The 19,717-nt window shown below is 37.6% G+C and overlaps 3 protein-coding genes across 3 annotated transcripts in view; 1 reads left to right on the top strand and 2 right to left on the bottom strand.

The window, feature by feature from the left end:
* Window positions 1-1,158: 1,158 nt before the first annotated feature.
* On the bottom strand, window positions 1,159-5,079 carry LOC132156851 (cyclin-dependent kinase inhibitor 3-like). The gene is made up of 7 exons (XM_059565895.1): window positions 4,931-5,079; window positions 4,791-4,846; window positions 4,380-4,424; window positions 2,640-2,862; window positions 1,841-1,872; window positions 1,644-1,747; window positions 1,159-1,555 (listed from the first exon to the last, which is right to left on the bottom strand). Exons 1-7 carry the CDS (start codon window positions 5,005-5,007, stop codon window positions 1,466-1,468), a joined length of 627 nt encoding a protein of 208 aa, XP_059421878.1. The 5' UTR covers window positions 5,008-5,079; the 3' UTR covers window positions 1,159-1,465.
* A 382-nt stretch (window positions 5,080-5,461) lies between these two features.
* Window positions 5,462-16,975, top strand: si:ch211-67f24.7 (uncharacterized). Its single transcript, XM_059566935.1, has 16 exons — window positions 5,462-5,918; window positions 6,189-6,239; window positions 7,477-7,523; window positions 7,948-8,112; window positions 8,195-8,280; window positions 8,366-8,502; window positions 9,259-9,306; window positions 9,388-9,487; window positions 9,587-9,725; window positions 10,153-10,242; window positions 10,448-10,528; window positions 12,431-12,576; window positions 12,710-12,892; window positions 13,614-14,253; window positions 14,736-14,824; window positions 16,639-16,975. Exons 3-16 carry the CDS (start codon window positions 7,482-7,484, stop codon window positions 16,724-16,726), a joined length of 2,034 nt encoding a protein of 677 aa, XP_059422918.1. The 5' UTR covers window positions 5,462-5,918; window positions 6,189-6,239; window positions 7,477-7,481; the 3' UTR covers window positions 16,727-16,975.
* Window positions 16,966-19,717, bottom strand: part of LOC132156848 (son of sevenless homolog 2-like) — a 24,209-nt gene continuing 21,457 nt past the window's right edge. Inside the window, exon 23 of the mRNA XM_059565892.1 lies at window positions 16,966-18,886. Within this exon, the coding sequence (XP_059421875.1) occupies window positions 18,335-18,886 (552 nt within the window). The 3' untranslated portion in view covers window positions 16,966-18,334. The remainder of the gene's footprint in view (window positions 18,887-19,717) is intronic.

The raw sequence follows: 19,717 nt of genomic DNA, 5'->3' as shown, positions 1-19,717 counted from the left end.
ATAAAACTGATGCTGCTTTGCATAAATCGCCTTTCTTTTCCCATAAAAAATTTTATGGGTTTGGCTTCAGGTCTCATCTGCGTCCAGCTATTTTTAGCTGTACAAAACTCGTTTTGTTGCTTGACGTTGCAGATTTGTGTGTCTTAGCAAATAATTGTAATGTATTATCTTAATTATGAACACTGGTTTGTAGTGCAGACAGTTTCGCCATTTACTATACCTGTTGAACCGGAAGTCTCGCCCATACGCTTACTTCTTATTAGTCATAGTTTTTCAAAAAGTATTCTCATGTGGCAAATATAAAGTATATGCAAAAATATTTTTCATCATTCACGACAGTATTTGAACTGTTTTGATTGTATTACGATTAGTGTATTCAAATTAAATGTTTGGTTCATGTTACCAAGGTTCACTTCCTTTTAATTGTTGCAAACTTTATAAACGTCCTTACTAATGACCACTTTAAAAAAAAGAAGAAAGAATTGCCAGGAATGATTGCCAACAGCTGCATAACTTAATCCACCATCGAAATCACCGTTACTGACATAAGCAACATGGTTTCTCAAGCACAAAAATAAGCATTTCTCTCAATTTGATCAATGGGCCAGGATTAATGCAGACAGTATCGTGTTTAACAACTAACATATTTCTAAGAAACTACTGTTGATGTCTGAAATCGATCAATATATGATACTATAACAGATGGTTTATCAAGTCAGTGTGCCAAAATGGATGCTTTCATCATAGCTGTAATAGCCAATGATGAAATGCTTTTTGTAATAGCCAAGCACCAGCAGCACTATAGATAATATTGCAACAGCATGTCTTGGTTTTGTGAAATATAGCAAAACCTATGTTACATACCGAGAGGAAACCGCAACATCGGTGCCGAAAGCTTTCCCCATATTAATGCAGGTCCTAGAGCTTGCCTGATTGTAAGCCCTCTTTTAATGATATTCTTGTGACAGTTTTCTCTTGGTAATGCATCAGCCATCTCTCTTTCTAGTCTAGTCAAGCTTGCTCAGGCTCTCTCCTCCCCATCATGAGCATACAGTAAATGCCCCATCACTGATTGGCTACATGAGTGTTATGGTGCTCGGTCAGATCCACGTTTCTCCCTCATTTACACAGCCAGGACTACACAGATAGAAAGACAGATAGAAAATATTCACAAAATTATTTGTTTTGGTGTTGATTACAATTTTCAACAGCGTGTCTCAGAAAAAAATCATTTGCTGCAACTTTAAGACCCTTTTACTGAACAAGACACAATTAATTGCAAAGGTAAAGTTATATATTAAGCACAATATTATTAGATCGACTTATAAAAATACCGAATTTTTAAAGTGCCATCAGAAAAGAAACCAATGCATTCATAATCAAAGCAGAGAAAATCCAATAAGCAAAAACACCAAAGTGATCGGTCTTTTTTTTCTGCTTTTACATCGTCTGGATGTCAGGATGATCATCGGGACACTGATCTCTCTGAAAGTCGTTCTTTGGTTTCTTGATATGCTTCAAACTTCTCCCGAAACTCATGAAGGAAGTTGTATTGCTATAGGAGACAAATGAGAAAGCATCATTAAAAGGTTGTCTATACGGTTAGGGGAAGTGATGCATTTAGGTTTCTGGATGCCTCTTACCTTGACGGTCTGAATAGCTCCTCCTCCTCTCAGCTCCCTCAGGATCTCAAGAGCAACACTGGGTGTCATCGAGACAGAGAGCTGCAGCAGCAAACAAGCAGCAACTGTGACAACGAAGCACAAGTTAAACTCTAATCACACATACGGGACTAACATTAATCGTAACAATGAACCCAGTTTGAGCATTTGATACTTACTTAACCCTGAGCGCCCCAGGCCTCCATAACAGCTGTGATGGAAAAAAAATTAAAATCTGAGGTTTATCTAATTTTAATATGAAAGTATATAAATAGAGTTATGTCAATTTAGTTTTATGTGAGTCTTTTATGCTCACCAAGGCTGCATTCATTTGATACAGTAAAAATAGACAGTAATATTTTTAAAATAAAATGTATCCCTGTAATAGCAAAACTGAATTTTTAGCACATGATCCTTCAGAAATTATTCTAATAGGCTGATTTGGTGCTCAAGAAATATTTATCTTTATTATGAATGCTGAAACAGTTGCATTTGTTGTTTATTTTGATTATTACAATGTTACAGAAGATTTCTGTCAATTCTGAGATTAATTAGAATGCATGTCAAACTGACAGCTTACAGATGTCTGTCAGATGTTTGTACACAGTAGATGCTTTCCAGATCAAGTGATCCGACAACAGACATCTTGCAGACATATGTGTGCTATCTGGTTATATATACACAACTGGCCAAACTTATTAGAACAAAGTATTTTCTCCAGCTAAAAATGGTTTTAAGTCAGTTATTTCTATCTTTTGCTGTAGTTTGTCAGTAGGAACTAGCAGTTTACATTTCTAAGCATTCGTTTTACCATTAATTGTATTAATCCAGAGAGATTTTTGTTTGCAGAAGGAGTCTGACAACAGCCAGAAAATAAGGAAATGTTTCTTATAAATTTGTTATAAAGGTAAACTGATCACATTTCTTTCACTGGGGGTGGGGATATCTCTGTATTGAGTAACTGAGAGTGTTTCTTACTGTATGACAGTCCTGCGCTGATTCTGCAGGCAGTCCTGCAGTTCTTCCAGAATGGAGCTGCATTGCGGAAGCTCTGGGGTGTTCCCGTCCGGGAAGGGGAGGTGGTGCACTCTGAGTCCATTCAGAGAATAAACCTCTAACAGACAGGGCACCCTGTAGCGCACCAGCTCTCCTCTGGTACAGAACACAAACACGTCCTCCACACCCTGATCACACATCTCAGCTGCACACAAACACCAGATAAATCACAGTCAGGACATAAAGCTGTGAACCAAAGCAGTATATATTATATATATATTAGTATTTAAGAAAACTAAAATATCCATAACATTTCCAAACACTGAAATGTATTAATATAACCACACACAGGCCCCGTTAAATGCAAAAACAGCATGGCATAGACTGAATAGGAAAATAAACCTGGTTTGTTGTTTTCTAATAACTCACTGCACAACATTTTTTGGCAGAAACCATACTTATGCAAATAAACTCACATGTCATGAAATGGAAATTGGGGTATTTTCTCCCTTATTGTGACATATCCAAATGAAACAGCTTCTTGAACAAGAAAAAAAAGGTAGGACAAGACTCAATTTTGTCCACAAGGGAATTTACTGGATCGTTGTCATTTGGTAATTACTTTAATGTACATGAAAATTAATTAAGAATTGTCCATTTAGATTTTTATGAGTCTGGGTGTTTTTTTTTTTTTTGAGAGGATGCCAAAGAACCTCTGTTTGTATCCGACTAATTTGACTAACTTTTGCTAACTGACAAGAATTTGTCAAATCAAAATCAAAAAAAATAAAATGACATCAAAAAGACAAAAAAAAAAAAAAAAAAAAACAGCCGTCAAACTAAACTAAAAGCTAAAAAAATAAATGTGTTTTAAGACTAGATTTAAAAGCAGATAGTGTTGGGGCCAGCCTTACAGACAATGGTAAATTATTCCATAGTTTAGGGGCCACAACGGAGAAAGCCCGATCTCCCTCTGTTTGAACCTTACTCTAGGAACAACCAAGAGCATACAATCTGGTCGGGGCTAGACCATTTAGGGATTTGTAGGCAAACACTAAAATGTTAAAATCAATCCTAAACCGCACTGGAAGCCAATGAAGGGAAGCCAGTATGGGAGAAATGTGGTCACGCTTACGTACCCCTTTTAGTAGTCTAACTGCAGCATTCTGCACCAACTGAAAGAGATGCCTGGCTGACACCAGCATAAATGGCATTACAATAATCCAATCGAGAGGAGATAAAAACATGTATAACTCTTTCAAAGTCTTTAAATGACAAAAAAGGTTTCACTTTAGACAAGAGCCTTAACTGAAAAAAAAACTGACTTTAACCACAGAATTTATCTGCTTTCAAAGTTTAAAATCACTGTCCATGATTACTCCCAGATTTTTAACGGAAGATTTAACATACGGAATTAAGGAACCCAATTCTGTACTTGGGCCAAATATCACAATTTCAGTTTTACTCTCATACTCCCTGACAAGAATTTGTGTCTAGATTTTGATAAGTAACTACATTCTGGCCCCACCTTTAAAGGTTAAAAAGACAGTTTATTTTGTTATCCTAATTATGCATGATCATAAAATTATGTGCATTTTATTATATGAATTTAACGTTGATTTTACCTTGCTCTTTGGCAAACCAATCAGAACAGACCTGTAACCAGGTCGAGAACAACTGATTTAGACCATTACTGTATGTGTGCATGTCAGCTAGACTCACCAACATCTTTCTGCAGGTTTCTTCTTGTTTCTTTATATCTGCATCCTGAAATGAGCAGAAATTAGGGCTGCATGATACATTAAAATAAAAGTGACATCGTGTTATGGATTATTGCGATTATTAAAGGTGGCACTGTGATCATTTACACACAAGTAGCTCATGATCCAGGGTTTGTTTTAAGTTAGTATTGGTATTGTAATTTTACAGTTGTACTATTTTTAATTCTTATTATACATTATACATATAATTCTTATTTGTTTACAATCATAGCAAACCTGGAGCAACATTTTTTTTATTTATAAAAAAAAGTTTGTATATTGACTTCCCCAAATCATGCAGCCCTAGCAGAAATGTTTATTAATTTTTATGAAATGAGCACACATAGTACAAATAGACACAATTCAATTTTACCAGGTAAGGAACAAATGCCAAGAGACTGGGAACACTCCACCACTGACAGAGACAACCTGCAAAACACACACACCACAAATCACTCTCAATCTATGAATATTTCTCCAGCTGTTGAGTGTGTATATGTATGTTTTGCTTACCATGAGATCTGAAAAGGTGTGGCTTCCACTTCACCAAAGTCCTCTTCGTCAGAAGAATCAAATTCACCTGTCCTCATTGCCCCAGTCTAGACACAAGTACACCAAGATCATTAATCAACCCCGACCCTGACATATGAGAGCTGAATGTGGAACTGCTTTCCAAACAGCAGCTTTGCTTATCATGTGGGAGTGGAACTGAAAAATTTCAGTGTAAATTTAAGAAAAATAAATGTATAACATGCAATGAGACATTACTAACAGGCTTATATATATTCTCGATTGCATAACTAATTCTATGTACACATTAAACTGCTAAATAGAAACAAAGTTATATACGACAGAGAGATCAACAGCCCAACTCACCGACACGCCGCTCCGTACTGCGCACGCGCGGCTATTTTAAAACAGATTTACAAGAGTCGTCCAATCACATTGAATGTGTTTGAAAACCACGCCTCCTTTTGTAGAAGACACGCCCTCTCGCTTAATCTGAGAATTTAATATGAATGAGACGTACACTAGTTAATTTTTTTAGCCTTCGTAGTGGGCTACTACAATGTACGTATTTATTCAGAGATATAGCAGACACGTACTAGCTGAATAAATCTAATCTTTTAACTGAATTAAATATTTTGACCCAAGTTAAAATAATCACAAAAGCACTCATAGAGTCCCTAGCCATTCTAGACCTCTGATATTTGAGTGGAAGTCAAATGCAACGTTAATCAGCCAAAAACCTTTTACTGGAGCGCGTGAGCGAACGTTCCCGAGACACCGGACGGGGTGCGCAGTCCGTGATTCGTTCCTCCTCTCCTACCGCAATCAGATAGACGCAGTGCACGACATCAGATATACGGGACACCGGGACACGAGAGCGCAGGGAGAGAGTGAACTACAAAAACATGAGGCCGTCACTATGTCAAAGAACTGGACTAACATTTAACTTAAAAAGAAATCTTGAAGTTTTCCTCTCTGGTAAGTGAGCGTTCTGTCAGATTTCTCACTATTAGTATTATTAATAATAATAGCTTTAGTTTGATTATTAAGATTTTTTTATGAATAGGCTGCTGCATTTTTGGAATAATTTTGTACTGTTTTAAGGCTGCTACTTACATTTTTGATGAGCTACTTAGTTTTACATTTACAAGACTGTTTTAGGGAATTGAAGATTATGGAAAAAGCCTACATTTGTGAAAAAAGGGGGGAAACATTTATAAATATTTGTGACTCTCTGTTGTAGGTTGGAACTCTTTTTTACAGGTATCTATCTATTCCACTATCTGAGATTCGCTGACAGGACGTCCAGCTCTAGGTAAAAACATAGCGTCCCTTGGATTCACATTTAAAAGAAACAGTGTTTTTATACAGAGCTGATGATACATATAACACTCTCACAATCCTCGCAAAACAACAAACAATGGATAATATTATCATAGTGTACTATTCTTGTAGTGAATAAAACCAGTGTTGGGGAAAGTTACTTTTAAAAGTAATGCCTTACAATATTGCGTTACTCCCTAAAAAAGTAACTAAATACGTTACTTAGTTACTTTTTATGGAAAGTAATGTGTTACATTACTTTTGCGTTACTTTCACGTTACTTTTTAAATATGAGCCTGGCTTGATTGTTTTAAATATAAGAAGTTCTATTTATAGCAAATGTAAAAGCCCTTTCACACCAAAAAGTGTAATGAATAAACCTCAGGCTGAAGGAAAAGTAAATTCACGTCTGTACAGTAGAACACAGGAGAAGAAGGTTCAACACTCTTCAGCAATAAAAAAAAAACAATGAAGCACAATTGTTAGTTTATCTAAAGTCATTTTTTAATTATTAGTATGGTTGAACTGGATCATTAAAGGTCAGCAGCAAAGACACTGTTAATAAAATGGGAATAGATACATTTGTGTTATTTAATATATTTAGTTATTGCAGGTTTGCGTCATATTCTGAGTTTGCATTTCACTGTTTTGATTAATTTTGATGAATACTAAATCTGTTTTGTTTTGTTTTTTTGTGAGTGGGATGAATTAATGCACATTCACATTTAGTCTAGAACTACAGTAACATGTTCACACAGCGCACACAACGCCTCCATACTTCCGATTTCTCCCAATATGGGAACAGGAGGCTTGTCAGTCAAAAAATGGGAATACAAAGTAACTGGCGTTACTTTTTTGAAAAAGTAACTCAGATATTTTCTTGTAAATTAAAAAGTAATGCGTTACTTTACTAGTTACTTGAAAAAAGTAATCTGATTACGTAACTCGCGTTACTTGTAATGCGTTACCCCCAACACTGAATAAAACACATAAAATGGGCAAGATAATCACAAGCCTAGTTTACTATTCTTGTATAGTGTCTAATTAAAAAGATTATAAGATGTCCATGGCTGCTCAGCAAGCATCGGACATAAGAACTGAACTGCTGTACATCTCACTACACCAACATACATCTCCACGGTCGGTCACCTCTCAAAAGAAGTATCTCAACAGAGAATGTTTACAAGCCTTTGAGACTGTTAAATGATGTTTGTGTATCCTCACACAGAAAATGAAATCTCATGAGGGAGAACTGGAGAGAGAGATCTCTAAGGTAACACACCCACACACACCCACACCCACACACACACACACACACACACACAAACACGAACACACACACAAACACGAACACACACACACACACACACACACACACACACACACACACACACACACACACACACACACACACACACACAGACTTTCTTCAACAGGTTTGAGAAATAACAAGAAACTTATATAAGCATTGTAAACATTTATATGTCTGTTAAAAATACATTTTAAGTTGATGTGTGTAGTTACTTGTGATTACTGGGCCTGAAAAAGTCATGGAAATCTTTGCAAGTCTTAAAATCATGGACATTTCTAGCTATTCTCAGTTCTAAAATATTACACTGGAGATAAATTGTTCTTTGACGGCATGCAAACTGGATGAAATGATTTCAAATCAGTCTCATTTGATATGTTGTGTTCAGGTTCAGGGCATGGTGTGTGAGTTGCGGGCAGGGTTTTCTCGTGCGCTGCTGGAGCTGAATCAGATTCAGCAGGGAGACACTGAGCTGCAGAGCCAACTGGAGGACACAAGACATGGCTGCAACAAGCGCGCCCTTCACCTCGAGACTCTGGTGGTTTCCCTCAAGGTGAGATCACACACCTGTCTTGTAAATCTGTTCTGGACCCTATGTGTTTGTCAAAGTTATGCTTTTGTTTCTGTCTCTTTAGGAGGAGCTGGAGGAAGTACGTTGTCAGTTTCGTCAACTCTGTGAGACACAAGACAGAAAACCAGCAGAGAATCCAGGAATAGAGAAGTAAACACAAACACACATGCACACATTTAAAGAATGACTGAAACTGTGTTATAGTGCGTGTCGATTTGTGTATGTGTGAATGCAGTAATGGCGTGGATGACAGTAGCGGACAGATTAATGGTGCTGCACAGGCTCCTCCCCTTTCACCTGTGGGCGGAGATATCCTCATACACTGTTACCTGCAGGGTTTACAGGTGTGGCAATGGGCCAGACAGAATACAGGTGAGCTTTCATTTTTTTGATAAAAAAAATAATAAAACATTTTTAAAAAAGGGTTTCAAAGTACCAAAGTACCAGTAGTTTTCGAAACCAATACAGACTTCAAAAACACAAATTTATGAAACCGATGATGTCATGTGCAGTCTATTAAAATCCATATGTTTGCAGATGCATAGAGTTTTTATTTTTTTTAAATGTGACATTGCCAACTACTGGCATGGCATGCCTAATACAGCATTTTTAATCGTTTTCGTAGATCTGTGAAAACTGGGACCATTTTGACAACACTGTTGTCTGTATACGTAACCTTACATAAAGCAAAGACTTTTCTGTTTTTAGTATAATTGTTGTTGTGTAAACATACCCTAAAATATATAATATTTTGAAATATGTTACAGATACGCTTTGTAACTATTTCTGTTCGAAATTAACAAAATGTTAATAAGTGAGAGCATCCTCCAAACAGTGTTTCGTCCTTAAATCCAATATGATATGCCTATAATAATTGTTTGTATTTTAAATTAATTTCTTTTTTCTTCCTATTGTTTTTATATTTGCTAAAGGTAATTACTGAACAGTAGTCTGCATATACATATCAATTTATGCTTCAGCTGCTAGAGAACCAATAATTACATAGTGTAGCTTTAACATATTGAAAGTGTTAAATAATAAATAATATGTGGTAGAAATTAAATGTGGGGAAGTAAAAATCCTTAAACTGTGCAGTCAAAGTACAGCTGATTTTGTTAACCGTTTCAGGTGGAGATTCTCTTTCCTGCCATGGATCACAGAGCTGCCTGCGGAGGGGTAAATCATCTGTTCTCAAAGCCTTTTAACTGCTCTATATTCACATGTGGATCCTCATGTCTCTCTGTCTCTTGGTGTCAGGCAGGAGGCGGGGTGTGGTGGAGATGCTGTTGCGGTCTGAACACGATTATGTGTCTAGTTTGAATCAGCTCTATGAGAAATACAAATCTGCGGAGCAAAAGTAGAGAACTACAATCATTATCACTCATTATCATGTCATCTCTTTTTCTCTGTCTGTACCACGCACTATAACAGTTGCATTTGTGCGTTTCTGAGACAGCGTGGCGTTTGTAAATCATATTGATCAGATGCTACAGCGCCACCTGCTCTTCCGCAACACCCTAGAAGAACGACTGACCATGAATGAGAGAAGCTGTGCTGCCGGGGATGCTTTCCTCAACCTCACTGGACAGAACAACGTAATGCCACTGACTACTAAAATAGTCCTTTATTAAATTAATCAAAAGTGACATTAAAGATTTTTAAGTTCTTATGGAAAATTCTAATATAGAATGCCGTTTTTGAACCTTCTATTCATCAAGCAATCCTAAATTAATATCACATTTTTACAAAATTGGGAAGCATTAATAATAAATGTTTCTTGAGTAGCGAATCAGCGTATAAGAATGGTTTCTAAAGGATAATGAGACACTGAAGAGGGAGTGATGATGCTGAAAGTAATGATGGTGGAGTAATGATGGTGGAGTAATGATGCTGAAAATTCAACTTTGCATCACAGGAATAAGTTGCATTTAAAAAATATTTAAAATAATAAACAGTTATTTTAAATTGTAGTAATATTTTACAGTATCTGTTTTTATACATTCATTGTTTGTCCTTATGCAGAAGTCTTTCTCTGATGCATATCTTGGATACGTGGCCAGTCTGGGAACTCTCCTGAGAACTTTACCACACAGCAATTCACAAAATGCACAGGCAAGAACTTCCTTTGTTATGTTATGAAAGATGCTTGAGCACACAGTGATTACTGTTTTGTGTCTAGCTCAGCAGTAGTAAAGGTTTTGCAAATGAGTCTACAGAAACCAGGCCCACTTACATATAAATTCACGTTTAAGTCTATTGATTTTTTTTTCCATTGTATAATATTGGTTTAATGTGTTTGTTTATGTTTTTCTGCTAGGAGGAAAAAGAGAGCTTCAGATTGCTTTCACTACTATTCGCTCCCGTTTCCCGCATCCACACATACCTAAACATCATACAGGTGAGTCACATACTTGCAGAATAAACCTGATAAAAATAAATGAAAAATTAAAAAGTAACACACACAATGCTTGCTATTTTGATCAATAAAGGTGTGTAAATCCTTCAGTTGAGAAGATTGAAGATTCATGAACTCCTGCATTACCAGTGATCTGTTTGCTTTATGTAAACAGCAGAGATTTTCATGTAAAAAGAAGTGATTGTAAACTCTGGGTCTGGAAATGTATGATGACTGGATCATGCATGCATTGTAATCATCTATAAAATCATTTAGGAGCATTTTATAAACGCTTGAGTATTTAGTAATAAAAAGATCTGATTCATGCAGTCATGAATGCTATAGTAGCTTTCACAACACACCTTACTGTGACTTATAACAGCTATTATTAATTTCATATCTTATATACATGCCCGTTCAAAGGGTTGGGGTCAGTAAGATATTTGAATGTTTTTGAAAGAAGTCTCAGGTCAGCAATAATGTGAATTATGTGTTTTAAAACATAATTTATTCCAGTGATGACAAAGCTTAATTTTCAACCAGTTCTTCAGAAATCATTCTGATATGATGATTTCTTATTAATATCAATGTTGAAAACAGTGGAAACTGTTGATGAATAGAAATGTCAAAAGAAAATTGAAATAGAAATATTTATAACATTATAAATGTCTTTACTGTCACTTTTGATCAGTTTAACGTGTCCCTTAATATATAAGTATTAATTTCTTTTAAAAAAGTACACTGTAAAAAAAATGTGTTGAGTCATTTAAAAATACTTTGTTACCCCGCTGCCCACATTTTTTTATTATCCTGACAATATATTTCTTGTTGAAACAACTTCCCATTAGAGTGGATTTAGTCCAGGTAATAAATATTTGACTAATATTTCCTAGTCCAGTGAATTTAAATCATGTTGTGTCTACTGACCAATTTGTTGAGTCAGCTTAAAATTTGTTACCCTGCTGCCTACATTTTTTTTTGTCTTGACAAAATCTCTTGTTGAAATAACTTCCCATTCTAGTTGAATTAACCTTACTTTTTATTTTTTTAAAGTCAAGGTAATAAATTTGCTCAAGTTAACTTTATTATTTATAGTTCAGTCAACCTAAGTCAAGTTTTCAACTGGGAAAAATATTTGAACTTGAATCAATGTGCCATTTAAACATATGCAAATTTGTTATCCCACTGCCTTAATCTTAGACAAAAGGCATTTATTTAGAATTTAACAAGCAATTTGCTGTCAACATAAACTGACAATTGAAAAATTGCAAAATACAAACATTTATTCATAAAAACAGACATTTCAAAGGGTGTTGTATATTGGATGACCTTGGCATGGGCCTGAGAATTAACTTCATTTATGTATATACATTGTATTTGTTGCGCTTCCATTATAAGTATATTACAGCAAACATTCGGTTTTTTTTCTTTACTAAGAGACGAGTCTTAATAATTTTCTATGGTGATCAACAGCATGACATAGACAAAGTCAACAGAGTATCTTTAGTTTTCAGTCAGTGCTGAAATGTATAGTATGACTCTATTAAACAACTTATGTTATGTTAAATTTAGGTCAAGAAATGCAGAAATATGCAAAACATTGTGACGCTATGACACGGGGGTTGTAGCCTATGAGACGGCAATGAATGCTACAGCTCAGTCGAGCAGGGTCCAGATGGCATTACTGCATTGCTGAACTCATGCCACTAACTCATTAGTCTGTTTTGCACACTGCTGCACTACTGTCTGAGACAAGTAGTGCAAGTTCAAGTAAACCAAGCAGTTCAGTGCATACAGTATACATTATCTTCCTAAAATGCAGTCTTGTTTTCAAAATGATTTTAAATTTCAGTGTTGCTATAAAAAAAGACACTGCATCTCTACTGCTCTTCCTATTTCCACCAGGCCTTGTTACACAGTTCTGGTGCTGGACATGCAGACTGGTGTTCACTACAGGAGAGCGAGCGGGTATTGTGGGACCTCTGCACAAGCTGTCACATGACCTTGGCAAAGGCGGGGCCATGCGAAGAGGGGGTGGGGTCTGAACAAGGGTCAGTCCTATTATTTGGCCTGTCATGTAAAGCTTCAGAAAATGTGAATTTTATGAAGTGCTCTTCTGTTTAACTAGATGAAACTGACTTTTATGGCAGGTGGTTGATGCTAATTTTAGTGTGTCTGTTTTAGAAGCAGGTGTTGTGCCCAGAGCCCCGACTGTGGCCCTTCCGCTTTTACCAAGTACTGTGCCAACATTAATGCGGATACAGCCAGCATCACAGCGGGCGCAGGCATAGACAGCACTGTACACCAGAGGAAATGCTGTCGTGTTGGCATCTCACAGACGCTACCTCGGCCCAGTGGCATTTTAAGGTAATCCAGCATGTTTTACAGAAATTAAGAGAGGAAAAAAAATGTAATCAAATCAAGCAATTGCAAATGATGCAGATCTTAAATAATGTTATTTCAGTATAAACATTTAAATGTAGATACTTTCATAATTTGATACAAATATATTATCATTGTTGAATATACTTCGAAAATGGTTGATTTATACATATTTATTTCATGTTTCAATTGTGATTACTAGACCTGGAAATTAATATAAGTTTTCAAATTATGAAATTAGCTTCTTTCCACAGTGAATTGTTGTTGAAGTAGTTCTTTGACCATGCAATTTGCATAAAATGGTTTAACAAATTAAATAATTAAATAAATACTTTTTTTAGCTGCTTTAAAGTATGAAAAAATTACCAAAAAATTGGAAGCAACTGTAACAAATCTAAATAAATCAATTTGAGCTTGTATGAATTTATTTTGGAAACATAAATGACAATTATTAAATTTTCAAACAACATGTCATAAGCATGTCTTAATAAATATATAGCTGCTTTTAGAAGTTTATTTTGTATTTTTTATGAAACACATGGATGAATCATTTACAATAAGATCTAAAACATATATTAAAAAAAATAAAACTGTCATTTCATGAAATCCCTCATTTAAAATATTTTTGTACTCCGCAGTCAGATATAATGTAAATAGAATTACTTTTTAAAATGTATTTTTTTCTATTTACTTTTGCCCCCCTTAGAAATGGCCGTGAGCGTATGTGTGATCTGCCCCCTGGTGGCTGGACAGCAGAGTACATGTGGAATGGCAGCGCAGGGCAGAGCCACACGGGTCCCATCTGTGTACCCTTCCCTCGTCATCCTAGAGAAGCCGGCTGCTTTCTGAAGCCTGTGACAGCTGTAGGTGTTGGGGGAAACCTCACTACTGCTGCCAAGAGTCAGAGATCCTTGGCTGGTCTGGCCGTGCGTGTGTGTGGTTCCCCGGGGCTCGATGGACGTGTGTACACCTCTGACTTGTACCCTCCACCACGTCGTTTCGATGATGGGGACACCGATTGTGACGTGGCTGACGCATCCATTTTTGACTTCTCTTCAGTAACGACCTGTAGCCCAGATGAAACTCTGAATCGGCTCAGGGGAGCGGAAGATGAGGATGATGATGAAGAGGACAGCGAGGTTCCAGTTCTCCTCAAACCTTCATACACTCACAACACTTCAGCCGTGCAGACAGGGGGAGGATTATGCATGCCGTGGCAGATTCCCAGACGGGCTCCTATTCCTGCGGAGGTTCGCATTGGGGGGCAAGGAAAAACACGTGCCCCAAAACCACACAGAATCCCCGCCAGTGCCTTCCGGCCGATTTGGGACCCAAATTACTCACAGGTTTGAGACATCACACAAAAATGTGCACATTTTGAATCGCTATTCTGTCCCCCTGAGGTCCACTTATTATGTTGGTCAAGCTGTTTTACACCAAAAACATTGGCTGCACCTGTAGGTACACCTTTTAGTAACTGCTTCATGACTGTTAAAAAACTATGTTCTATATATCATGAATGTTTAGTATGAATGTAATTTGGACATACAACATTTGTCATGTGACCTACCAGCATCAGTTGTGTCTGCTACTGTTCACAAATCCTCTCCTGTTGCATCATGGGATAGTAATGCGTCCATTGGACGCCACTTCAGAATAACAGCAAAAGTAGTAAGACATCCAGGAACTTTTCTATTTTATGAAAACTATGAAGTGAAACATACTACTCTTTACACATAGTTTTTGGATTAGTATGTGATTTCAGATGCAGCCACTGAAATATCTCATGAACCATAACTAAGAAAAACACTGACCTTCTCTGTTTCAGGGTGATGCAACTCCTGCAAAAGAGAACTCTGTGTCTTTCAGCTCAACCAATCAGATCATTAATCAACAGCAAGAGACTGACCAATCACGGTAAGGGAATAGAGTGGCGAAACGATGATGTCACTTTGTAGGCAAAAACCCAGAAGCGAGTTAGCATTTTAGCACTTGTGCTTCTTTAAATGGGAGTTTGGTAAAATCCCCTAAAATAAGGTCCGTGGTTCACACAAGCTCAAGATACTTTCACGTTTTATTCTATAAAATAAAAAACACCAGTTACACCCCACTCATGATTTTTTAAAACCGTTACGTTTCTTAAAAAGAGGGGTTGCTAACAAGTTGCCAAATGGGAATACAAGCGCTTCACCGAGTCATCATGCCAAACAGTTGATCAATTTACAGTATTTTCCAATAATTTACAGATTGTTATTGTTTATTAATTTGACTCTTATTGTTTGACTTTAAATGCACCTTATTTCGAAATGTACAGAAAGGCGTGCTTTCTTTTGTCCTTTAGTTACGATTATTTCATTTATTCACTATACGATTTATTACAATGTCTCATTTCAGTTTTAGTTTGGCGAGTTTTGTATTTATTCCAGTTTATATGAAAAGGTTCATGTAGCGTGGATTAAAATTCATATACAGACTAAATCCTTTTCACTGAAAGTGTTAATAAGTTTGAAAAGGGATCATGGTGGTGGTGACGCTCAAGTCGAGCGACTGTGTTGCTGTAGTTTTTTTTATAGTTTAAGTTTAGTTTTTATGTTCTGGTGTTTTTATTTAGGCTTCAAAATTCATAAAAGTTATATTATTTTGTGAGATTATCTTGAAAACAAAACGTGTAAGTTTCATGAACCATGAAACTTAAACTTATGTTTTTGCGATAATCCAAAATTTTATGCAAAAATCCCATTTGGATTAAAAGAAATTCATAAACAATATATGCATTTTTAACAAGAACTTGTTAGAATTAAATAAACAATAATACAGTTATTTTAGAACAGTACATTGAAGATTCGAAAATAACTATAAATAAACTATCACTGCATTTTTTCAGAACTTCCTTGTTTATTCTGTCCACTTATGTTACCAAGATTAAAAAAAAGAAAAAAGATATATATGTAATAGGCTGTTTTCTGTCCTGTTTTTAACCCCCTCATCAGAACGCTCTGTTTGAATAGGTGTGGTGGATTGTAGTCTCAGAAGTAAAAGCCCACTGCTATGATTGGCTAACAGTTGTGTATGTTTAATAGCCTGCATCCTTCACAGATGGACGCTGCAGTGATTTAAGTTAAAAAGTGCATACTCTGCACATCAAATAATCTATAATAACGGACAAAGCAATAGTGACCACATAAAAACAGCTACTCACTTGTGATGTGACATTAGTATCAGATCCAATATTGTCAGCACAGCATCGTTTGGTTTCAATCTTTCTGAAAATCCTGTGTCAAATTGAGGCTTGATTGTGAACAAATCTGTGATAATTAAAGTGAACAAAGAACTAAGTTTGTACTGATAGTCTGGATCTTCATTAAAAATGAAGATCATCCACTTTCCTAACGTTGGGATCAGAAGAAAGGCAATGAAAACACTGTTCAAATAATTGGCTTTGATTACAATTCTCTAGCATCATCCTTTTGTATTGTAATTGCAGTTTAGTTTGTTCTTCATTTTAGCTACATATTCAACAGCAATTACCTCTAAGCCTGCAAATATATCTGAGATTAGAGTTATCTACATGTCATCTACAGAGTCAATAGTATGCCATTCAGAACAATTTCTGAAATCCAATAAAACTGTCTATTAAATTATGTGCAAAGTTATCTCTGTGCTAAACGTTAAACTGTGTGATGCCAGTTAAGGGCACTCCAAAGTAGTTATGTGTGTATGTGTTGTTTAAGATCTGCATATAGAGGGACTGGAGTCCAGCGGGCTGAAGCAGTGTGGCATGACAGTGAGGACAGCGAAGGACCCTGCAGTACAGTCTGACACAAACTGCTGCAACTAATCATACACAGGGAACGTCTCTACTTCGTCCAATGAAATAACTGGAATCTTTTTTTAAGAATCTGAGATTGCAAATGACAAGTTCTCACTGTGAACTGACCTCTGCAAGCTAACGACAGCTAAATTCAACAAACATCTTCCAGCATGATGTGATCTGTCAGACAGAAATAAACACTTTGATGTAATAGAATGCACATAAACTGAGGAATAAAAACATTCAGTAGAAAATAAGACTGCGAGTTTATTAATGAGTCTCATGGAGAACATGGTACAAAAGCAGTTACAGGCCTTGAATACACACACACACACGCACGCACGCACACGTGCACACACATACAAACAGTGAGTTTTGGGGAATTACTAACACTTCAAACCAACTGACCAATCATCTCAGTGGGAATGGCCAGGATGAAAGACACATACAGGATGTGACATCACTATAAAACACTGCAGTCCCTCTATGGCTGATTGCCTCGGAGACCATATCCGTGGTCGACTGGATAGTAATTGCTCTGGTGATGAAGCCCTTCCTGTATGGACCTGCTTCGTTTGATGGAGCGGACCTGAATGAGAGCAGGAGGCGTGATTTACAACAGAACATTCTGACTGTGTCCCAAAGTTCATGAGTTTTGGGAAACAGCCCGACGGTTGTCCTGACCAGCCCAGAGGATGGGGGTTAGCAGGACAGGGTCATAAGGTCACAGGATTGTGAGTTTGAGTCCTCTGCTTATCTGTAACAGTACTGCCCTAAAGTGCAAAAAAAGGCTCACCGCACTCTAAGACACACAAACTTGACACTGGTCCACACCAAACTCTACAACGGTGTGTGAATCCGGTGGGTCTCAGACTGAGATTGTCAGTAGATACATCAGCATCTGGGCCGCCACGGTGCCATGGTGAGAAGTGAGGGCAGATATGTCACTCTGTACAGAATACTTGGAGCGCATGCGCACAAACGGACGAACGGAGGTGTTGTCTAGACATTTGTTCCAAGCATGGTCAAGGCAAATGTTTTCAGACACGTACATTTTGTTCAGTACTGATATTGAAGGCACATTAAGAGTCTGATGCAGAAATCAAAGGGGCGCAATTATCGGTTTGTGATGAATCGACGAATAGATGAGTACGCCTTTGAGGGGAGGGGTTAAGACATCATATTGGCTTTAAATAGTCTAAGGAAAAAGCTCTCACCAAAATGTTCACCTGAAGGGTACAATCTCTGGTCAAGGTCACGGCTGTGAGTTAAAGGCAACCGAAGAGAGGCGTGCTGAGGGTGTTCGGGTTGAACCCTGGTTGACCTTTGACTTGCAACCAAATAAACATCCACAACAGTGTCAGACGGTGGTGAAAGGCCTCGGAGCAGCATTTCCATCAGTGACTGTGCTGTCGACGAGCACATGACCTTGCGTAGCTCTGCACGCTGAACGTGACGGATGTGAAAAATGAGTGATAATCACATTCCTCTAGAGCAACGAGCGTTTTCAGGTTTTTATTGGCATCAGATTGTTTGGTTCCAAATTAAAAGTTGTTAAAACAAATACACACACACACACACACACACACACGTCTGTGTTTTAGGGTGTGATGCTCTCATTCGTTGCTGTCCCTGTTGTCGACTAGCGAAAGAGTGTGTATGGATGGCTGTGAGAGAGTGTGTGTGGATTGGGAGAGCTCTCTCTTGTAAGTCTTGGGGGGCAGTTTTGGCAGCGCGGGGGTGGAGTTGTGCCGAGGCGGTATGGGAGGGGCCTGAGTGGGCGGGGGCAGGTGGACCAGACTAGGTTGACTGATGCTGGGTGTGCAGGGGCGCCGAGGCACATGTGGAGAAGGCGTGCCGGGGGGCAGAACACGGGGTGAGGGCGTACTGGGAGGGGTGTTAGGAGTACTGGGCAAGATGGTTAAGTCCCAATGGAAACGGCCTCCTGGAGATGGCTGCATGTTCACTGGGTAGTTGATGAAGATCTCTGGTGGCCGGTGTGGAACTGGCGGAGGTGTGTCCGGCAGGGGATCGCGGGGCGGAGGGGGCGGGGGGCTTGGCAGCGGCCCGTCTGTTGGCCCGTTGGTCACCGGGACACGTGGTTGCAGGCGAGGAAGAGGAGGCTGTCGTGGTGGAATGGCGGGAGGACTTTCAGGCCTGGAACTCAACTTAAGAGAGGACAGAATGCACTTGTGTAAATGTGACGGCACAATGTGATGCAATGATGAAAGCTAGTGAAACTGACTAAATAATATCTCAGTAAAGCAAAAACAGGACAAACCAAACACAAACATTCTGAAATTTATAATACTGTTTTCAATTCAACTTTTCACTCTAATTATGCTGATTATTTGCAATACATTTTTTAAATAATGAAATCACAGAAAAATAAAATACAACAAAATAAGTGTCACAAATGCTAAAAGTAATGTGTATGGGTATGTGGCTCTCTTTTTTATTTTTATTTTTTTACCTTGTATGCCTACATTTTTTTTAAACAAGGAAATTTGTTTTGTTGTACTAACTCAGTAGCTTAAAAAGTCTCAAATCCAACTTGAAAAAGAATTGTGATAAGACTAGATCAGGGGTTGGCAACCCACTTCACACGGGAGGGATAAATGACTGAGATGTCCAATCAAATCTAAGTAGGTGGAGTTTACGGTTCACAGAAGCTTCAGTTTAACGTTAAAGAGAGCGAGGTTAGATGAAGCTGCAAACCATTTTATATTAGTCAACTTTTAACAGAAATGTTTAATGACTGACAGCTATATCCAGTGAACTACTAATGTTTTTTCTCAAATAAGGCCATTTTGAGCAGAAAAGAGAGGGAGTGAGAGAGAAATGTGTAAATTGTCTGCAAATTGTCTGATTCAGTGTCGATTAATAAACATCGCGTGGCAGTGCTGAATGTTACTTTTTGCACAGCTCGATCTCAGACACACTTTATGTGTGAGTGGTGTGTGTGTGTGTGTGTGTGTGTACGCATCAATTAAAGCAGC

This window comes from Carassius carassius, chromosome 14 (genome assembly GCF_963082965.1).
Source record: "Carassius carassius chromosome 14, fCarCar2.1, whole genome shotgun sequence".
Classification (NCBI taxonomy): domain Eukaryota; kingdom Metazoa; phylum Chordata; class Actinopteri; order Cypriniformes; family Cyprinidae; genus Carassius; species Carassius carassius.
The sequence above is the reverse complement of the archived record's forward strand: the minus strand, read 5'-3'. Positions and strand labels throughout refer to the sequence as shown.